At 43.9% G+C, this 20,874-nt stretch overlaps 1 protein-coding gene across 25 annotated transcripts in view; it reads left to right on the top strand.

Moving 5' to 3' along the window:
* Positions 1–20,452, top strand: part of KCNJ15 (potassium inwardly rectifying channel subfamily J member 15) — a 57,736-nt gene extending 37,284 nt beyond the window's left edge. For 5 of the 25 annotated variants that reach the window (XM_086416337.1, XM_086416390.1, XM_086416305.1 and 2 more), the window contains 2 exons: positions 14,490–14,594; positions 17,053–18,876. In XM_086416337.1, the coding sequence (XP_086272463.1) occupies positions 17,073–18,200 (1,128 nt within the window). In that variant the 5' untranslated portion in view covers positions 14,490–14,594; positions 17,053–17,072 and the 3' untranslated portion in view covers positions 18,201–18,876. Of the gene's footprint in view, positions 1–2,169; positions 2,421–11,664; positions 11,781–12,518; positions 12,615–13,475; positions 13,622–14,216; positions 14,240–14,489; positions 14,595–15,950; positions 16,080–17,052 lie in introns of those variants that run through there. The other 20 variants (XM_086416359.1, XM_086416436.1, XM_086416432.1 and 17 more) reach the window with 17 other exon arrangements.
* Positions 20,453–20,874: the final 422 nt, after the last annotated feature.

The following is a 20,874-nucleotide window of genomic DNA, read 5'->3' as shown; positions in this document are numbered from 1 at the left end:
TTGTACATAATCCTGATGCATACTTTATTAATTCTTAGAAGTAAATTGACTGGGTCAAAGATTAAAAATAAGTAATTTTAAACTTTGGTTATGCACGGTCAAGTTGTTGCCAGAAAAAAAGCTATGCCAAATGACTCAATCTGAGGCTGTGTACAAAGCCATTTATCTCTGCACACTTGTGGATATAGTATGTTGACACATCTTTTAAAATCTCTGATTATTTGATCAGTAAAAAGCTGTGTTTCTTGGATCCCTGAGTCCTTCTTGGTCTGGTTTGCCAAGGCCTTCCACTCTGCCTGGCCCCTGGGCTGCTCACGCCTCAGTCTGGGGCTGCTTCTTTCACACCCTAGGTCTAGGAGAAGCTCATCCATTTCCATGTCTCACTCTATTTGTAGACTTAAACAATAGAGGCATCCATCCTGCCCAGCCCTCTCTGTTGGGCATCATCAGGTCCATCAGCTCAGACCCCAGTTCTCATCGGAGCCTACCCTAGTGCACCCCCTCGAACCTCACCTCCAGATCAGGATCCTGTTTCTGTACTGAGATTTTGTACCAGAGTGAGCTCCACATTGACCAATATCAAAACCTTCTAACAATGTGGGTATCTGATAATGCAGGAGTGGTTTTTAGCTACAGGTGAAGATCCTGTGTCCTCCGCATCTGCAGCTCGCCCACAATCCATCTCTTTCTCATGTCAGGAGTCATCTCTGAGACCTCATCCACCTCTCCGCTCACCCCCCAGCACCCAGCTGTCAGAGATGCATATTGCTTCTACCTGGAGTGTGTGACTCTGAGCTCCTGGCTCCTCTTGGTCCACTGACACCATGCTTGTCCGCACACACATCAGTGATTTTAGCTTGGTTTATAGAAAGCGCCTGATAACCAGACTTCCAGCATCTATGCTTGCCTCTTGATGATTTTGGAAAGCAAGTCCAATCCTTTCTCTTCCTCGAAGGAAACCCGGAGATGTTTCTCGTTCACCTAGGAAGATGCTGATGGTCCTCAGTGGGGCCCACCAAGCCCTGCATGGAGTGGTTCAGCCCTAAGCTCCTTCCCACACCCCCTCCACTCTCCCCAACTCACTTCCTGGAAGGTGAAAACTCCAAGCCTTGGCAAAAGCCAAGTGGCCCTCTGCCCGAACACTCATCCTTCTCCCAGCCTGCCTGCTAACCTGCCAAGTGCTCATCCTTCTTGATGTCTCCACCTTAATGCCACCTCCCCCAAAGAAGTCTTCCTGGAACCCCGTGCTAGGACATGTTGTACACCCCATGTTCTATTCTAATGACTTATTTAGTACTTTCTTCCCCTGCTCTGTTGGACACTCCATGAAAGCAAGCAGCGAGTCAGTCTTTTTGCCTGCTGGATCTCCAGGCCCCTCCACAGTGCTGCACATAGGAGGTGCTTCATACACTCTTGGTGACCGAATGAATGAATAACTGTTGAAATAGCTTCCAGTGCGTTTATTTGAAATTGTTTATTTGTAAATGTTACTATTTGGGGGAAAAGGATTTCTATTGACTTACAAGAACTCTGTCCTCGGTGGTAAATTTTCTCTGGGTAAGTCACATTTTGTGTGTTTTGTTCATTGCAAGCATATGACAGTAACAGCTAACTCATATCATCACGAGTGTGAACAGGTGGAGCTTTAAGGTGCTTTTTATGTTTAACCTCACACCACCCTAGCATAAATCAGCATGATTATTAGCACTGCTGTGCAGAGGAGGAAACTGAATTTCAGAGGGTTTAATTAAGTTGTTGGAAGTCACACAGCAACTTTTAGCAGAAACAGGACCCTATCCTCTTTTATATGATTTTTTTTTCTCCTCTTTAAAGCTTTTTGTTTTGTATTGGGATGCAGTCGGTTAACATTATTGTTATAGTTTCAGGTAAACAGCAAAGGGACTCAGTCATACCTGCACATGTGCCCATTCTCCTCCAAACTCCCCTCCCATCCAGCCTGCCACATACCACTGAGGAGAGTTCCCTGAGCTGTATGGTGGGTCTTTGTTGGTTGGGCATTTTAAAATAGAGCAGGGTGGACGTAGGACCCTGTCCTCTTAACCTTTACACGACGCTGCCTCTGAAGAAGGGTTTATTTATTTATTTTAAGTACAGAGGAGGTAATAATCAACCTGCCATTTGAAGAACAGGTAGAATTTGACAGAGAAGGAGAGAGCAGGACAAGTGCCCTTAGGAAGGGGCAGCTGCCGGTCATGGAGCCACGAATGCACTGAGCGGTCAGGAAAAGGCAAGTACACACTCAGGCTACATTCTGGAGGCAACAAAGCTGAAGAGGATAGACAGCCAGGGCTTAGAAGAGCTTTCTGCTTTGTGAAGGTGATCAAGATCTATCCTGTTAGCAGTAAAGGCTGCTGGAGGATTTATGAAGGTGTCTATTGTCTACAATACTCTCCAGATAAGTAAGCTTTCTTTTTTCCTGGTAAGAGTTATGATGAAATCATGCTAGCATATAGTTGCATGCAACCAAATAGTGTTTGGTTAGCAAAAATTCACCTTTCCAGTCCTGAGAAATCAGCCGTGAGTTCCAGAGGAGGGGATGTTGGACTGTCTCTGTGGGGGGTATGCTTGCTCCAATGATGTGAGCACCAAAGGAATGGTCACTGTCAATGCTAGCGCCCACAGAGATGTCTTACCAGAAAAGGAGTCCGCGGTGATTTCAGCTGTGAAATATCCCAATTCTTCTTCCAAAAGAAATAGAATCTATCTGAAAAAAGAAGAAAGTGAAAAAAAGTGTTAGTCACTCAGTTGTGTCTGACTCTTTTGCAACCCCATGGACTGTGTCCTGCCAGGCTCCTCTGTCCATGGGATTCTCCTGACGAGACTACTGGAGTGGGTTGCCATTCCCTCTTCCAAGGGATCTTCTTGACTCAGGATCAAACCTGGGTCTTCTGCATTGCAGGCAGATTCTTTACTGCCTGAGCTACCAGGGAAGTTATCTATCTGAAAGGCTGCTGCTACTGCTACTGCTAACTCACTTCAGTCGTGTCCGACTCTGTGCGATCCCATAGACGGCAGCCCACCAGGCTCCCCCGTCCCTGGGATTCTCCAGGCAAGAACACTGGAGTGAGTTGCCATTTCCTTCTCGGATGCAAGAAAGTAAAAAGGGAAAGTGAAGTCACTCAGTCGTGTCTGACTCTTAGCGACCCCATGGACTGCAGCCTTCCAGGCTCCTCCATCCATGGGATTTTCCAGGCAAGAGTACTGGAGTGGGGTGCCATTGCCTTCTCCATCTGAAAGGCTAGTCATTATCAATGGCAAGAGAGTGTTTACAGGAAATTAATCAAGAAGGATTCAATAGGTTGGCCCAACTGACATGATCAGATGTTAACATTATCAGATGTGACATTATTTGACATTATCAGAATTACTGTCTCACCCACAGCAAGGTTTACACCCAGGTCCATGAAACCTGGAGAAATGAGGGGTAGAATCAAGCATGTCTGTGACCTGGGATGGTGGGGACGGATGAGGTAGGGCAGGGGAATATCACCTGTAGCTAAAATCTAGACTTTTATTTTTTTTTTTTTTACTATGAATGTGTAACACACCACCATCATTTTAGTCCCAAGTGTGATTTCATTATAGTGGAAGTCACGGTATTTCAACACACAGTTGCTTCAGAGATCTTGAAATAACATTTCAGCTCACCACCCTTTCTATGGAATTCTCCAGGCGAGAATTCTGGAGTGGGTAGCCTTTCTCTTCTCCAGGGCATTTTCCTAACCCAGGGATCGAACCCAGGTCTCCCACATTGCAGATAGATTCTTTACCAGTTGAGCCACCAGGGAAGCCCAAGAATACCGGAGTGGGTAGCCTATTCCCTTCTCCAGTAGATTTTCCCAACCCAGGAATCCAACCTGGGTCCCCTGATTTGCAGGCAGATTCTTTACCAGCTGAACTACCAGGGAAGCCCTTCAATATGGTGAGCTCTTCCTAATTAATACTTGCAAAAGAAGCGCAACTTTGTTTTTAAAATAATTTATGTCTTTTGTAGTCATACTTGTTTTATTTTTATGTATTTAAACACATTCTGAGATGGCAGTCTTAGGTCTTACCTGTCTGCCAAAAAGGACTATAATGCAAAAATGGTTAAAAATCCCTGCTGCTGCTGCTGCTGCTGCTAAGTCGCTTCAGTCGTGTCCAACTCTGTGTGACCCCGTAGACGGCAGCCCACCAGGATCCCCCGTCTCTGGGATTCTCCAGGCAAGAACACTGGAGTGGGTTGCCATTTCCTTCTCCAGTGCATGAAAGTGAAAAGTGAAAGTGAAGTCGCTCAGCCGTGTCCGACTCTTCTCGACCCCATGGACTGCAACCTACCAGGCTCCTCTGTCCATGGGATTTTCCAGGCAAGAGTACTGGAGTGGGGTGCCACTGCCTTATCCCAGAAATCCCTGAGCCGTGTAGAAAACAGACTCGTGGTTGCCATGAGGGAGGGGGAGGAATGAAGTGGGAGTTTAGGGTTACCAGATGCAAACTATTATACACAGAATGGATTAACAACATATCTATAAGATCCGACTGTATAGCACAGGGAACTGTAGTGATAAACCATAGTAGAAAAGTATATGAAAAAGAATATAAGCATCTGTATAACTGAGTCACTTTGCTACACAGCAGGAATTAACACAACATTGCAAATCAACTATACTTCAATAAAAGGCATTTTTAAAAGAATCCCTGAGCTGAAATATTAAAAATGAGGCCAGCTTACTAGATTGACTGGACTTCCTGACACCTTCTGGTACATCACGAATGATAAAGCTTTCCTCCCATTAACGTCTGAGTTGTTTCCAGGACTCCTAGTACTGGGAAAGTATGGGTTGCTCTTCTTCTAAGAAAGTTGTCTGTGCTTTGAACCTTGTCTGAGTTTTTTTTTTTTTTTTTTTTTACTTTCTGAGCTTCTCTAGAATATTGGTCTGCTCTAACCTAGGGTTCCCAGGTTTAGCAAATAAAAATATAGGACTCCTTTTGACTCTATCTATATGGTACATATATGTGGATTTCAAATAAACAATGCCTAATTTTGAGAATAAATATTTATCAAGTACTGAATGACATACTTAAACTAAAAATCATTTGTTGTCCATTTGAAATTCAGTTTTAACTCACCATCTCATATCCTATCTGGCAACCCTAAAAACACTAAAATTGGGCCAATATTCCCCAACAGATGATTAGAATGTGTTTTCTTACTCTGTTGACTGATGGAGGTTAGTTAACTGCCAAAGATCTCAGACTAAATGTGATGCTATTAATATTTTGAAGTCTGAAATTTTCTTATTATTACTCAGTGATCACAAACACCTATATTTTCAACTTTGGGAAAAGTGGACAACTCAGAAATATTGCCAGACCTTAAAGTACCTTGACTACCGTCCAAGAATTTTAGTTTTGACTGTGTCTCCTTGAGATCTCATGATAATTCATTTTCTATATCAGAGAAATGTGGTCAAAGTTTAGACTGACAGTGAAACTGAATTTCAAAACCTTTGACACTCATTCTATTGTTAAATAACTCCTTGGTTCTAAATCAAGGAATAGTCATAATTTCCTTTGTCTGGGATGAGATTTCAATCATGACAATGAAGAACATAGAAATGACCGAGGAGAATTTCACTCTTGCGTCCAGGGGAATCACACCAAAACCCATTAATCATTAATTGTTCAAGGCCAAGAAGTCCAAATTTATTTTGAACAGAAGAAACTAGTCAACATGAAGCCAGAAAAACAAGCCAGCTGAAATTCAGTACATATATTTATAATACGATACTCTTTTTATCAGCAGTGACTCATTGGTCAAAGAATCCACTTGCAACATAGGAGATGCAGGAGACATGGGTTTGATCCCTGGGTCAGGAAGATCCCCTGAAGTAGGAAATGGCAACCCACTCCAGTATTCTTGCCTGGAGAATCTACTTGACAGAGGAGCCTAGTGGGCTACAGTTCACAGGTTGCAAAGAATTGGACATGACTGAGTGGCTGAGAATACACACACACATACACACACACACACACACACTCTTTCTGTAAATCTATGCCTTCGTCATAGTAAAAAATATATTATAAATGTGAGACAAAGAAAAATTGTTATTGTTAAAGGCGGTGGGTTCGACGTCTTAGTGAGTGAGAGATTTTAGGGAAAAGTCAGTCTGAATATTTCAAATTATATACTGATGCAATGTATAAGTGCAGTGACCTAGCCTCAAGCAACTTTTGAAGGTCAGAGATGGGGGCTTGAGAAAACAAACTTGCTTTCTTGCTTTCCATTTTTTTCGTCCTCTTTTAGAGCTCTGACGATACCCAGTTTGAAGTTTCATTGAATAGAATACACTAAATACAATATTTGTTTCTCTACAAGTATCATCTGAAAAAAAACCAGTACCTGCTGTCCTGAATTATTTCCAGGTTACCAGTTATGATCAGACACACCCGAACACTCTATATTTTCACCTCTTTATCTCAAGTTTGGAGCCATCTCCCCTGTGGCACATTTGAATGAATCCAGACAAGAATAGAAAGTAAGATTCCGCGGGCTACTTAAATCTCTTCCCTAAAGACAAAGTTGGAAGCAGTGCATTAGGGCGTCTAGTGCAATCCAGTCGGCCTTGTTTTCTTTTCCCCTCAGACATAAATCTTCCTGTTTTGCCAGTCATCTTACAACAATGCATGTCCAAACCATGCTGTGATTAGAGGGGAGTATATGCTTATTACCCAAGTTCTTCACATGTCGGAGCATGGAGAGATCAAGGGTGGTAAACCAAAGGAAATTTCCATTTGCTTTTTAGCTGCTGCACATTTTTACTCTATAGGAAAGTTAACTGTTAGTAAGTAATGATGTTCAGCTGAAGTTGGTCACTCGTAACAACAGACAGATGTATAATGTTTTATTTGGGTTAGCCAGCTCTCTCCCAAAATAAAGGGCCTGAAATTAAACTGTCTTTAGAAAAATATTCAGCAAATGATACCTTATTCCAGGGCTCGGATTCTTTGCCATGGAAAATGGAAAATGAGTCTGCTAGTGAACTCAGTATCTGTTTAAACCTGTCTTTATCCAGAGAAAGCTTGATATTCTACAGAATTTAAAAAAAAATTTAGAAGAGCCTACATTGAGGGGCAAAGAGCATAACTATGCAAACCGCATGGAGAGATGGAAAAGGATTTTTTAGTTACTTATGGAATTTGAAACAATAATAATGGAATGGAAACATAGGAAAAAGGCTAAATATTTGACCACAGAGGCAAATTGGATCATTAGAGACCCACATGCAATGTCAAATGTGGGATTTGTCTTTAAAGCAGTACTTGATGCTTTTCCAACATACAATAAGGCACAAAAGACTTTGCCAGTTCTCCAAGCGAGAACCTCCAGCCACATAATCCTTTCGGAAGTCGGGTGTTTTTAAGACACTGGTTCTGATTCAGTGGCCCAAGCACAGGACCACTTTAGCTGGCACTTCTGATGAACATTTCTAAGTGATGCTGGTGCTTCTGGCCTTCTTTTATATGCTGCCCTGTCTTCAGGGTCCAGGGTGATGGATAGCTCATCTCAGGATATTTCATGTCCACAATGAGAGCTAGACATCCCCCCCATCAAATGGACTAAGACTCACAAAGCCTTGTTTCCAGCCCTACTTCTGCCACTGACTCAATGACCTTGAATAAATCACTCAACCTTTGTGATCCTCTTTTTCCCTGGATACAAAGTGCAAAGTTTAAACCAGATCAGCCCTCCTTAGGGTGCTCTCAAATGTTGGGCAAGTGGAGGATTTAGAGGGTTAAGCGTGTTTCTTTGCTATAGAATTCTCAGACCCTGTACTAAACAGATGTGCAGTGTGAGTCTACAGTAGGTAGAGACAGTGGGGTACTTGAGGGTTCGGGATGCAAGGCAAGTCACTTTATTTGTGGAGCACCTCTACCAGTTATCTATGTTAGTCGCTTAGTCCTGTCTGATTTTTTTGACCCCATGGACAGTAGCCCGCCAGGTTCCTCTGTCCATGGGATTCTCTATGCAAGAATACTGGAGTGGGTAGCTATTCCCTTCTCCAGGGGATCTTCCCAGGGATCGAACCTATGTCTCCTGCGTTGAAGGTGGATTCTTTACCATCTGAGCCACACACTTAGGGGAAGCCTGAGCAAGAGGACTGCTAAGGCCCTTCTAGCTTCAGCTGTCAGTCCTAAGCTCCAGGATCTTTCCTCCAGCCTCTGGAGTTCTTAGCTTGTGAATCCTCAAGTCTACTGTAAGATGGTATCCATCATCCTAGAAAGAAAACTTGGAGAAATTTTAAAACAGTTACTTGCATTTCCCCCCAAATTCTCATTGTCCCCCTCAAGACAATTCATCTGAACTTCTAAACCCTAGGAGGCCCTTTTCTGGCTAACTGAAAATGCCACCCAACAGCTATCATATATTTGTATTCTTGGCCCCTTCAACTTGCTGTTCCTTCGCACACCCAAGGGCCCACTCCTTTGCTTGAAAGCAACAGGACTGAACTTTTAAGTAACCTAGTTTATGTGCTTGTGAATTTCCCACAGATTCTATATAACTCTAATCTCAAAGTATCGTCTCTAGATGAGCAGCCTCAGCATCACCTGGGAGCTCATTAGAAATGCAGATTTCTAGGCTCTCCTCTAATCCGAGGGGCTTCCCAGATGGCTCAATGGTAAAGAGTCTGCCTGCCAAGGCAGGAGATGCAAGAGACACGGGTTTTATCCCTGGGTCAGAAAGATCCCATGGAGGAGGAAATGGCAATCCACTCCAGTATTTTTGCCTGGGAAATTCCATGGGCAGACAAGCTTGGAGGGCTGCAGTCCATAGAGTCACAAAGTCAGACACGACTGAGTGACTGAGCACTCTAAACCTCCTGGGCAGAGCCATGTGTATTTTAAGGCCTCCGGGTGATTCTGATGCTCGCTGAAGTTCTAGAACTCATGTTACAGAGGTGAGAAATGAGGATTACAGACTCAAACAGACCTTGTGCTGGATCTGTTTTTACCTGGACGCCTGGAATAATGGCATTAATCCTTTCTGAATCTAAGTGAGAGTTAATACACGGCCCCTTAGATAAGGTGTGCACAGGATAAGCAATAAATCAATTATAGCTGTTGTTCTCTAAGGACTACTAACATGTAATGAGCCAGAACTCATTTTACAATGTGCTGCACAGAATTGCTCAACAGTGAGAGATGTCTACTATGAGTTAATTTTGAGGACAGTTAGTTTTGGTTAGACAGGAGCACAGGTGTGAAGACAGGTCTGGCTTGCCAACAGGGTCCTTTAACTTTTATGAACGCGTATAAATGATTGAATCTCTCAGTTTAGTTTCCTCATTTAGAAAATCGAGAAAACACTTTCTTCACAAGGTAAAGAGAAGGATTAAATAAAATACTGTGTGTGTGTATGTTAGTTATTCAGTCATGTCTGACTCTTGCGACCCCATGGACTATACCCTGCCAGGCTCCTCTGTCCATGGAATTCTCCAGGCAAGAATAGTGAAGTGGGTTGTTATTTCCTTCTCCAGGGGATCTTCCCAACCCAGGGATCGAACCTGGGTCTCCCATATTGCAGGCACATTCTTTACCATCGGAGCCACCAGGGTTTGAAAAGGGCCCAGTCCCTTTTTAAGCAGCGCCCACCCCACATGAAGGCTACCAATGACATAAGGTCTGGTATGCTGGGCATCACAGATCATGGTGCTACATGATCCTTAAACACTGGCTTCTTGCGCCACAGAAATAAGAACAACAGGATCTGAGGCTCTTACAGCTTACCCTGAAAAATCGCCTTATCCTGAGAAATTTAAGTCACAATGTCAAAGTATTGGAAAGAGAAAAATTATTCACTTTTTCTATGCTGTCCTTCAGGATCACGCAAATCTTTCTTCCTGTTGAAATCTTAAGAGGTTTATATTTCTTTTCTTTATTTTTTAATTGGAGGAAAATCACCATGCTGTGCTGGTCTCTGCATTACTACAATGAAAATCAGCCATAAGTACACGTGTCCCCTCCCTCTTGAGCATCCCTCCCACCCCCCATCACCCATCTAGGTCATCGCAGAGTGCCAGGCTGGGCTCCCTGTGTTATATAGCAACTTCTCACCAGCTATCTATTTTACACATGGTAGTATAAATATTCTTTTCCTATTCGGTGTTTAGCCATAGACCAACATTTGAAGTTCACACTGAGGGCTATTTCAAGACTTCACCTGTTTTCTTTAAATACAGTACCTTTTAGATCAGACACTTAGTCCTGAAATACAAAAATATGTACTAAGAGTATCGCTGCAGTCAGACTTTCACCAGGTTGTGTCTCAGTATCAGACAAGGGGCTTCCCTTGTAGCCCAGTCTGTAAAGATTCTGCCTGCACTGCAGGAGACCTGGGTTTGATCCCCGGGTTGGGAAGATCCCCTGGAGAAGGAAATGGCGACCCACTCCAGTATCCTTGCCTGGAAAAATCTCATGGACAGAGGAGCCTGGTGGGCTGCAGTCCATGGGTTCGCAAAGAGTTGGGCACTACTGAGCGACTAACACTTACACTTACAGTATCAGACAAGTCCAAGAACTCAACAAGGTCACAGGACTCTTTTCTTTCCCGTGTTACGAGTCAGCCTGGGTTCAGCTGCAGCTCACTTCACCCCACCCCAGTCCCCATCGCTGTCAAGAGGAAGAAACGGTCCACTCTGAGCCTCCCCTGAGAGCAGGGGCAGAACCAGAACTGAGCCATCCTCACTCCGTTCAGGTGAGACTTGGGTCCCCGCAGTGGACACGCCATTGGCCGAAGCAGTCACGTGACCACATCTGACCCAGAGGATGAACACACATCCCCCAGCAGAACCGCCTCGGGGAAGGAGGCTCATAGACTGACGATGGGCCCCCCAGAGACTGGAAGCCACAACCACCACAAGGAAAAGCGACCGTGGCTCCCCCAATGAGGCTCCAAGTTCCTCTCTTCAAAGACAGCTCATTAAGATACAGGACACCGGGTGGTGAATTTGCCGTAACCTTAACCAGATCCTCATATTCCTCATGGAGGAGAATGTCCAACGGCACAGCCTCTCAAACTTGCCAGTCCTCCCAGCCACCCTTAGTCCTCAGAAGGGTTTGCAGGAGGAAAGAGTCATTTCCCCGGCAGATAACAACCAAAGGGGCACCCTTGGGAACCTGTTGAGGGGCCACTCGGGGCACCTTGTTGTCGTTAATGAGCACGCCCAGTTCTGAGGCCACCTGGGCAAAGCTGACGTGGAGGAAGCCAAGAAGCGGATTCAGAGAAGGAGGCGCAGCCGCTGGAGCGAGGCCGAGGCTGCTCGGAAGAGCGGGGGGAAGATGGCAGGAGGCCAGCGCCAAAGGCCCCCCCGCGTGTTTATGTGACCACAGTCACAGGACCCAAAGACAGGATAGCTAAGCCTCGCTGAGTTTATTTTCCATTACGTTTAAACCTTTGGAGTGCAGTGAACCCCAACTACATTCTTGTCAAGCACTTTTTAAAAAACATATTTCAGCACTTAATATTTAAACCCATGTACCCTTCAAGTAAAATATCAGCCAGGTGTTTCGGATTCGTAGCAAAGAGAGAGATCAAAAGTTTGCTTCGTCAGAAATATTTGACACCTGAGAAAGCTTTTAAAGCAACTTTTCTTACAAACAGGCAGCTGTTTTGCCAGCGTTCTCAAGTCAGAGTCCCTCAAATTCCAATTCTAGTCTGGAAATCAGGAAGTTGTAGTTGGATTTGAATTTTACTTTAAGCCTCGCCACCCCGTTTGAAGGTATGTAGAATGATATCACTGGAGGCGTGATTGAGAAGCTCCAGGTTTAGGGAGCGACTGTCTCCTCATTTTTAAATTATTGTTTTCTGCAACTGCATGCATTCTGTTAGCCCACCATGGAACACAGAACTTTTTCCCAGGATGGACAAACTGAAAACTTCCAAAATTTGACTCAGAAGAGTTCTAAATTCTTAGAAGTTCTCAGTGTTGTACTAAGAGAAAAAAAAAACCCTTCTGAAACCATATTTTCTTTTCCTAACCAAGTGTTACATGAAAGTTAGCACGATTATCCCATTTTTGAGAGTCAAATACTCTGTAAACACAGTTTAGTTAGTAAAAGTTGTGGGTGAAAGTCTATTGTGGAAATGAAAGACTTGCCTATGCTTAATGTTGGCTAATATTTCTACTAGCATTATTTATATTACATTAAATATTTAATGTAATATAAATGTTTACTGTATGTTTACTGTAAATATTATATAACATAAATTTTATTATAAGCATAAATTGTATAGTAAACATAAACATGTTTACTGTAAATGTTATATAACATAAATTTTATTGCATATAATGCTTACATATTCTGTAACACAATATGTATATGACATTTATATGATGAATATAGATAATGTATTATAGTTTTGATCAGATTCTCCATATATTGCTACTTTAAAAAAATAATTTTATTTATTTATCTGTCTTCCTTTTGGCTGTGCGGGGTCTTTGTTGCTGAGCAAGCTTTTCTCTAGTTGTGAAGAGTGGAGGTGACTCTCGAGTTGCGGTATGCAGGCCCCTCACTGTGGCGGCTTCTCTTGCTGTGGAAACAGGCCCTCGGTGCGTGGCCTTCAGTGGCTGCAGGTCCTGGGCTCTAGGGCACAGTGTATTTGTGGTGGCTGGGTTCAGTTGCTCTCTGACATGCAGGATCTTCCCTAATCAGGGATTGAATCCGTGTCTCCTGCATTGGCAAGCAGATTCTTTGGCACTGAACCACCAGGGGAGCCCTACTGCTCCTTTAAAGAATTAATACTTAGCCGTGGGCCACTGGGTCACTGGCTTTCCTTTATTTATAAGGATGGTGGAGACTGGGAATTTCTGGAAAGTAATAAGCAGATGTTCTCCACGTCTATATGCAATAGTGTTACTTCAGGACTCTAAGGGCGAGTTGGGGATAGGATATTCACCAAGAGGGGAGAGCTGTTAAGATGTTGATAACGATTCAATTTCTGTATCCAGTGTGTTGGTTCTCAAAGTGTGTTCCTGGAGCAGCAGCATCATCTGGGAACTCTTCAGACCTGCAGTTTTTGGGGGTTCCACACCAAACCTACCAAATCGAAAATGCCAAGCCTGCCAGGAAGTTCTCAGGCACTTAGGGTCTGAGCGTCTTCGTCAGGCTGGTCAAGAATGTGGGCACAGGGGCTTCACAGGGACCCTTCTGCCCAGTGCCAGCTGTTGAGAGCTTGGATTTTCTGTGGCCCTGTTTCCTCCTTATGGGGATGCTCTGAGGGCTAATTATGGCCACACATGAAAAGCACCTAGGAGAGAGGCTGGTCCCTGGCTCTAGTGTTATCTGTTTATGATGATGAGTACTGTAATTGGTGATCTGAAGCTTTAGTGTTGTTGCCACTCACCTGAATCTTCATTACTGTCGTTTTATTTTCTGTATCCTTCCCACTTTGGGCTTCCCTGATGGCTTAGATGGTAAAGAATCTGCCCATAATGCTGGAGACCTGAATTCGATCCCTGGGTCAGGAAGAGCCGCTGGAGAAGAGAATGGCAATCCACTCCAGTATTCTTGCCAGGAGAATTCCATGGACAGAGTCTACAGTCCGTGGAGTCACACAGTAAGATATGACTGTGACTAACACTTCCCAGTTTGGACCATTTCTGGCTCCGTCCTTACTCTGTTCTTGCTTAGTGTTTGCATATGTATTTCTCCTAATTGGTCAGGGTCTCTCTGTCCATTTGCAGGTAGGTTTCCCTTTGATGGGATGGTGTGTTCCAGCTCACAGTAGTTCATTTCTTTGACCTTCCATTCTTACCATATATATGTAAGTAGAGTTTAGTAAAAACTATTTCAGAAAAGGAGCATGCCAAAATGCCAAAGAGCCTGGTGACATCAGAACAGATTGCATTAAACTTCGGAGGTTTAAGAGGGATTTGTGTGCTGACAAGAACGCTGGTCTAGCTCCCAAAGACTTCGGAGCTTGTTCGTTCTGCCACGGGCAAGACAAGTCACTGCAACCTCCCAGGTCTCCTCATTTGAAAACCGTGTGTCGGATGCCTTGGTTCTGACATTCTTTTAAACTCTAATGTTCTATGACTCAACAGTAATAATGCATTTCCACAGGCGGTAAAAATATTCTAGACTCTTCCCTTCCAATTCTCACTGTTTACTTCCTCTGCACTTCCCCTTCCTGCCTCCCTGTTTGCCGGCCAGTTGATAGTGGGCTTCTGTGGGGGTGAGTTAACCCACTCTTTCCAGGGTGTTTTACTACTGAGCTCCCTCCAGAGGGTGGGAATTCTACAGTGAGGATTGTGGCTGGGGCTTCAGTTTCATTCCTGAAACACTCCTTGAGCTTTGATCTATTCTGGGCACCCTGCCAGATCGCCAGGGGGTGCGGGGGTGGAAGGTGAACGCTGAGGGTCAGTTTCACTGGGTCAGTTTCTTAGTAAACACCTGTGAGCTCCACGTGGCCCTCTTTCTTTCAGGAAGTAGCAGAGTCCCATGGTAGCCAGGTGGGCGAAGGGGAGTGAGGACCATCCACCTGCCTTGGAGAAGACACCATCTGACCCGCCTGCCGAGTGAGCCCCCAGGTAGCATGCGGTTCTGGGGGCACGGGGTGTTGGGAGGGAGGGAGTGGGTGTTTAGCCTTGGGGTGCTGTCCACCAGCCACTCTTTTCCACAGTGAGAGGCTGATCCCAAGGCCCTTATCCCCATCCATCTAGGTTTTCTTCCCCCGTATATGACCCCCATCCTCAGATGGCCGTTGGGGTCATTGATTCCAACAACAGTTGTGCAAAACTATAGCACAGGAGCTTTGGGGAGAGAGAGGAGACAGAGTCAGCTCATCCCTAGCCTCTGCCCCTTTGAAGGAGAGGTTAAAACAGAAGCGTCGTGGCCCTGCCTTTGTAACAACAGGGCCAAGTCTCCCAGCCTCTGGCAGAAGGCTGAGCTGGGAGCTTCGTTTGTGCCGCAGGACAGTTGTGTACCATGCGCACAAGAAAACTTAAGCTTCTGTTTTCACTTCAGTGGGTTGAATGGCATGCACTTGCCCCTAAGAGCTTTGTTTTATTTTAAGCTCATGCAGTTACTTGTCCGTAAGCTACGTTTGTCTTTGCCAGCGCCCATGTTCTGAGCTTGACTAGGCACTTGGGCATGCCAGCCTGGCATTACGTTTCCAAACTTCCACTGTGGTTGCTTTCCTCTTGATTCCTGAGAGGGGCTGCTGAGGGTCTGATAAAGCCCACACTAAATTATATCCTGTACTTTTCATCTAAGTGTTAGCCACTCAGTCGTGTCTAACTCTTTACAACCCCATGGACTGTGGCCCTTTAGGTTCTTCTGTCCATGGGGTTCTCCAGGCAAGAACACTGGAGTGGGTTGCCATTCCCTTCTCCAGGGGAGCTTCCTGATCCAGGGATTGAACCCGGGTCTCCTGTATTGCAGGCAGATTCTTTCCTGTCTAAATCACCAGGGAAGCCTACTTTTCATCTAGACTGGTCCCCAAATTAGTGGGATAGGCTTCAACAAGAAAAATAAATTCTGGATAACATAGGGCCATTCTTTGCAAGGAAAATGAAAAAGAGACTCCCCTTTTCTGAGAAAAAAAAAAAAAGATCATTTCAAGGGGCAGGCAGTAAATGGCACACTTTAACAGTGCAAGAGGAAAACTAAAAAGCCCAACAGATTAGCCGTATCCTCAACAGGTGTTAGCCTTTAATGGATACAGTTTCAGATTCCTTGAAGGGATTTGCCCAGAGGATTATTTTAGAAACTCTGCTGAGAAAACATTATTCCAACAGCAAAGATTACTGCATGAATCATAGACCACTGTATACCAGTGTCATTTTAAAGGGAGAAATTTTTTATTATTATTAAAATGCCACTGAGGTGGAAAATCATGCCAACCAGGTGGTTACCCTGTAATCATTCACATTATCTTTTCCAAGGAATGTAGGGGTAACTTAGTCACAAGGCAGGCATTATAAGATGCTGTGTGGCCTCACCCCAGCTTTTCCCTGTCTGTAAATGCGGAGCGTTCTCTGGGGCTCAGCATGGCAGCCTAGTACCTCTTGCAGGTAAGTCTGTTCTGCTACATTGTCAGATGCCTGTACTCATGTATTTGTTCACTAGCTCTTTAAAATAGATACTTAGGCTGGTTCTACTTAGCTCGAAAGAAGTAAGGCAGGATTTTTGTGCCATACCTAAATGCCACGCCTAATATTCTATATTGATAACTTTTATCTCAGCATAACCAGCCATTAATAAAGTTTGATTATTTGTTCTAAGTTTGTTTTTGGCTGTTGGATAACTTGATCTTTCCCATTGTAATAAAAAACTGGGACAGATCAAGGATTCCAAATAATTCATCAGACTATGGGGGGAAATCAATGGCTATTAATGGCTATTGCTATATCATGCAAAAGAACAGCTTTAAAAAAATTTTTATGAATAGTACCCAAGGTTTTAAAGTTTGTGCTCACATTTTCCATCACTATATCAAAAAGTATCTTGTGGATGGTGCATTTTATTTATATCAGTACTGGCCCTATGCTAAGTCAACTTATTTTTTAATTTTCTATACTTGAAAATCCTTGAAAGCGGAATATACATAAATATTCATAATACTCTGTGGGGTGGATGCTTGTGAGTATGATATCAGAAAGAGAAGATTTGCATTTGAGTGTGAAGTTCTGTTTTGACACTTTACAGCCATTATCTCATTCAACCATCACAAAAACTCTGAGAAGTAGACTGTATTCCTAGTTCACAGATTAGGTAGCTGGGGTCCAGAGAGGTTAAATAGCATGCCCCAGTCACACAGTGAGTAAGTTGGAAAGAAAGAATTTAACCCCAGTCTCTTTGTCTCCAGTCTCTGCTCCACACTCTCTCCTACCACCATCCCCAGGTACACATCCATGAATCTGGCCTTCAGTCTTCACCTTTCTTGTGAACTTCCGTGTACATTCACTTTTATCTCATAGGAGTATCCTGTTTCTACTTTCTGGACACGTGACAGTAAGGGGACATCTTCCTTTGTCCTTTCCTTAGGTGGCCCTGTGAGCTGGTCCATGGACCCGATTCACATCAGCATGGCCAGCGCGCCCCTGGTGAAGCACACCGCTGGTGCTGGCCTCAAGGCCAGCAGACCCCGAGTCATGTCCAAGAGCGGGCACAGCAACGTGAGAATTGACAAAGTGGATGGCATATATTTGCTCTACCTCCAAGACTTGTGGACCACCGTCATCGACATGAAGTGGAGATATAAGCTCACCCTGTTTGCTGCCACGTTCGTGATGACCTGGTTCCTGTTCGGGGTGATCTACTATGCCATCGCCTTTATCCATGGGGACCTGGAGCCCAGTGAGCCCCCTTCCAATCACACCCCATGCATCATGAGAGTGGACTCCCTCACTGGGGCGTTTCTGTTTTCCCTGGAATCCCAGACGACCATCGGCTACGGAGTCCGTTCCATCACCGAGGAATGCCCTCATGCCATCTTCCTCTTGGTGGCCCAGCTGGTCATCACCACCTTGATTGAGATCTTCATCACGGGCACCTTCCTGGCCAAAATCGCCAGACCCAAAAAGCGGGCGGAGACCATCAAGTTCAGCCACTGCGCCGTTATCACCAAGCAGAACGGGAAGCTGTGCTTGGTGATCCAGGTGGCCAACATGAGGAAGAGTCTCCTGATCCAGTGCCAGCTCTCAGGGAAGCTCCTCCAGACCCACGTCACCAAGGAGGGCGAGCAGATCCTCCTGAACCAGGCCACCGTCAAGTTCCACGTGGACTCCTCTTCTGAAAGCCCCTTCCTCATCCTGCCCATGACGTTCTACCATGTGCTGGATGAGACAAGCCCCCTGCGGGATCTCACCCCCCAAAACCTGAAGGAGAAGGAGTTTGAGCTGGTGGTCCTCCTCAATGCCACCGTGGAGTCCACCAGCGCCGTGTGCCAGAGCCGCACATCTTACATCCCGGAGGAGATCTACTGGGGCTTTGAGTTTGTGCCTGTCGTCTCTCTCTCGAAAACCGGCAAGTACGTGGCTGACTTCAGTCAGTTTGAACAGATCCGGAAGAGCCCGGATTGTACCTTTTACTGCGCGGATTCTGAGAAGCAGAAACTCGAAGAGAAATACAGGCAGGAGGATCAGAGGGAAAGAGAGCTGAGAACGCTTTTGCTGCAGCAGAGCAATGTCTGACGGCAGTGGTGTTGCCTCGGCTTATCTCCGAGCGGCTTTCGCATCTGAGATCCCTTCCAACACAGAGATCACCAGGGAACTGAAAATGTGTGCACACACCCTGAAACACTGCGCGTGTTACAGACCTTTTCCTCTGATCTGATGGCTTTAAACAACCTTTGCCACATCTGAAAGGGTTCCTTTCTTCAATGCTCTGTCTGAAGCGAACTCCCTAAATTCAAATTTTCCAAAAGGGGGCTGCATTTCAAAAAAGCTGGTGGAGGGCTATGGGAACAATGTCCTGCTGAGTGGACAGACATTTCAGGATGCTGATACTGAAAGGAAATGCACTTCTTATACAAGGACGTCAGCTATAATATAAGGTATTTATTCAGTCCAAGTATGAAAGACATCACAACCAAGAGCTGAAATGTGGTTCGGTATCCACTTACATTGTTGCTTTAAAACACACTCGTTTTTTTCAAGCAGAGAAAACAGTATTTATAATGGAGGCTATCTGGTCAAACATAAACTGGGGCAAAGGGACTCTGTATTCACAAAGTATAATTCCGTTTTTACCTTTTTCAGTGAATGTTGTTGTATAGAGTGAAATTGATCAAATTAGAAATGAACTGTTGTAAAAATATGCAAATGGAGCTGATGTGATTGTTCACATTAAATTTTTTGTTGAAATGTACTAGCCCCTTTTTATTTAAAATGAAGTTCACAAGCAGCACCCATCAGCATCATCCAGGAGCCTCATTAGTACATTAGCCCCACATGGGCTTAGAGAGTCATAGTCTGTATCTTAACAGAATCGCCAAATGATTCATGCAAAAATGAAATTTTGAAAAGCTTCACTCCCAACAGAGTTTCTGAAGTAACTTTCTGAAGCCAGGGGACTCTGCTCATCCCTTATCCCATTCTCTATTATGGCCCAATATTCCTTTCAGGGGTTTCCTTCCTTTCTGTTAAAATACCTTATCCACAGAGGAACTGGCATGGACATTTCAAGAGCAAAATAACACTCTTGATAGTAATGGTTGTCTCTCTCAAGTCAAGTACATGCTTGTTGATTACAATCAGCACAAAAGAAAATTTCAGCTTCATAACAATCGAAAATTTGCTCCTACTTTGAAATCCAGGAGTTTGGCTGGGGCCATGAAGAACAGGAGGAGCCAAGGCTAAGGGGTTCAAATGCAGATGACTCCTTAAAGCATGAACAAAGCTTGATACCTGATAGCATGTAAAGGGTGCTCTCAGTATTGAAATAAGTCTCATACAACTCAGTGTTACAGAGTAACGTTTGGATTTTGGCAAGATTTAGAGCATTTCTTTGGGGGCGGAGAATCAATGCGCTAGGATTGGCTAAATGTGCGAAAGGTGAACTCTCATTTCATTCAGACAAGGACAGATTTGAACATTCATTCAAGAAGAATGGATGTGCGCGTGACCCCATGTGTATGCATACACTGACCTGCACACACATAGACCTAAACACACACACACACACATACACAGGCATGCTCCTCCTGGCTCTTCCGTCATGGTTGTGGAAACCATCCACAAAGACATTTGTGATTAAGACAGCAAGTCTTCGACAAATGTGCTCATGTTTATTTGGTTCTTTAAGAATGGGAGCGCTGGGACTCGGAGCAAACAGGGCCTGTAATCTGGATTCAGGTTTTCTGTGAAACGGTGTCATATCATATGTTACCATAATCTCAAGTCTCCCTCCATTAAACAGAAAATGTGCCTGAAACCTCTGACCCGGAAGTGAACATTTAGGTATGAAAACAATGGAGTTGAAGCTGTAAAGTTTAAAAAACAATCCTAGTGCACAAGAAGTTATTGTCTTCAGTTATTCAGGAAGTTTTTTTTTTGTTTGTTTCTGTTGATCACTTTATGGCAGTTTGTTTTAGATCTTCATTCTTCTTAAAAAATCACGTTAGTGTAGTTAGATATTAGCCCTTTCAATTATTAAACTTTTTAATTGTATAATGTAGTGAAATCACAGGAAAATAATGCCTCAGCATGTTTACAATTTTTTGCTTGTACCATAAGGTTTTTTCACAGATTTACATCAGTGCTAATTTAAGTGTGATGAAGATGGGGAATCTTACATACTTATATTGTATATGGTACAATGATATGGCATAAGATTGAAAAGTCTTTCTTTATGTTCACTTTGCATATCTGTTTTGGCCAAATATGGAAGACTTGATCATCTGATCTGCAATACATACAAAATAAATATGTAGTTTCTCAAAACCCAATACTTGTACCAGTCAATAAATCATGTTATAAGAAACTATTCAATAAATAGCACTAAAGTTGTGTCTGATTTGAAGCTTAGTATTTTCCAAGCACACTTACTTATTATTACTTTGTACAAAATCCTTTCGTATTAACATGCTCACAAAAGGATTCAGGTGGCAAAATTATTTGATTATATCTGGACATGAATCTGACTGAAACAGACTCATACTCAACATCCAACTAAGGACAGTCAAACTAATAGAGTGTTTTGACCCATAAAAAGGGTTTTTGCATTTTGAAACATTTCCAGGGCATCAAGCCTTCTTAGTGCAATTGTTCAGAACTATCCTGTTCCATTTGAGAAATCACAATGTAAACAGCAGCAAGTCAGTGTAATCTGCAAGCCGTGTCTTATGTAATAAAATGCATTGTAATG

This window comes from Bos grunniens, chromosome 1, assembly GCF_055505025.1.
Source record: "Bos grunniens cultivar Pamir isolate PY7600 chromosome 1, Bosgru_T2T1.0, whole genome shotgun sequence".
NCBI classification, from domain to species: Eukaryota; Metazoa; Chordata; class Mammalia; order Artiodactyla; family Bovidae; genus Bos; species Bos grunniens.
The sequence above is the reverse complement of the archived record's forward strand: the minus strand, read 5'-3'. Positions and strand labels throughout refer to the sequence as shown.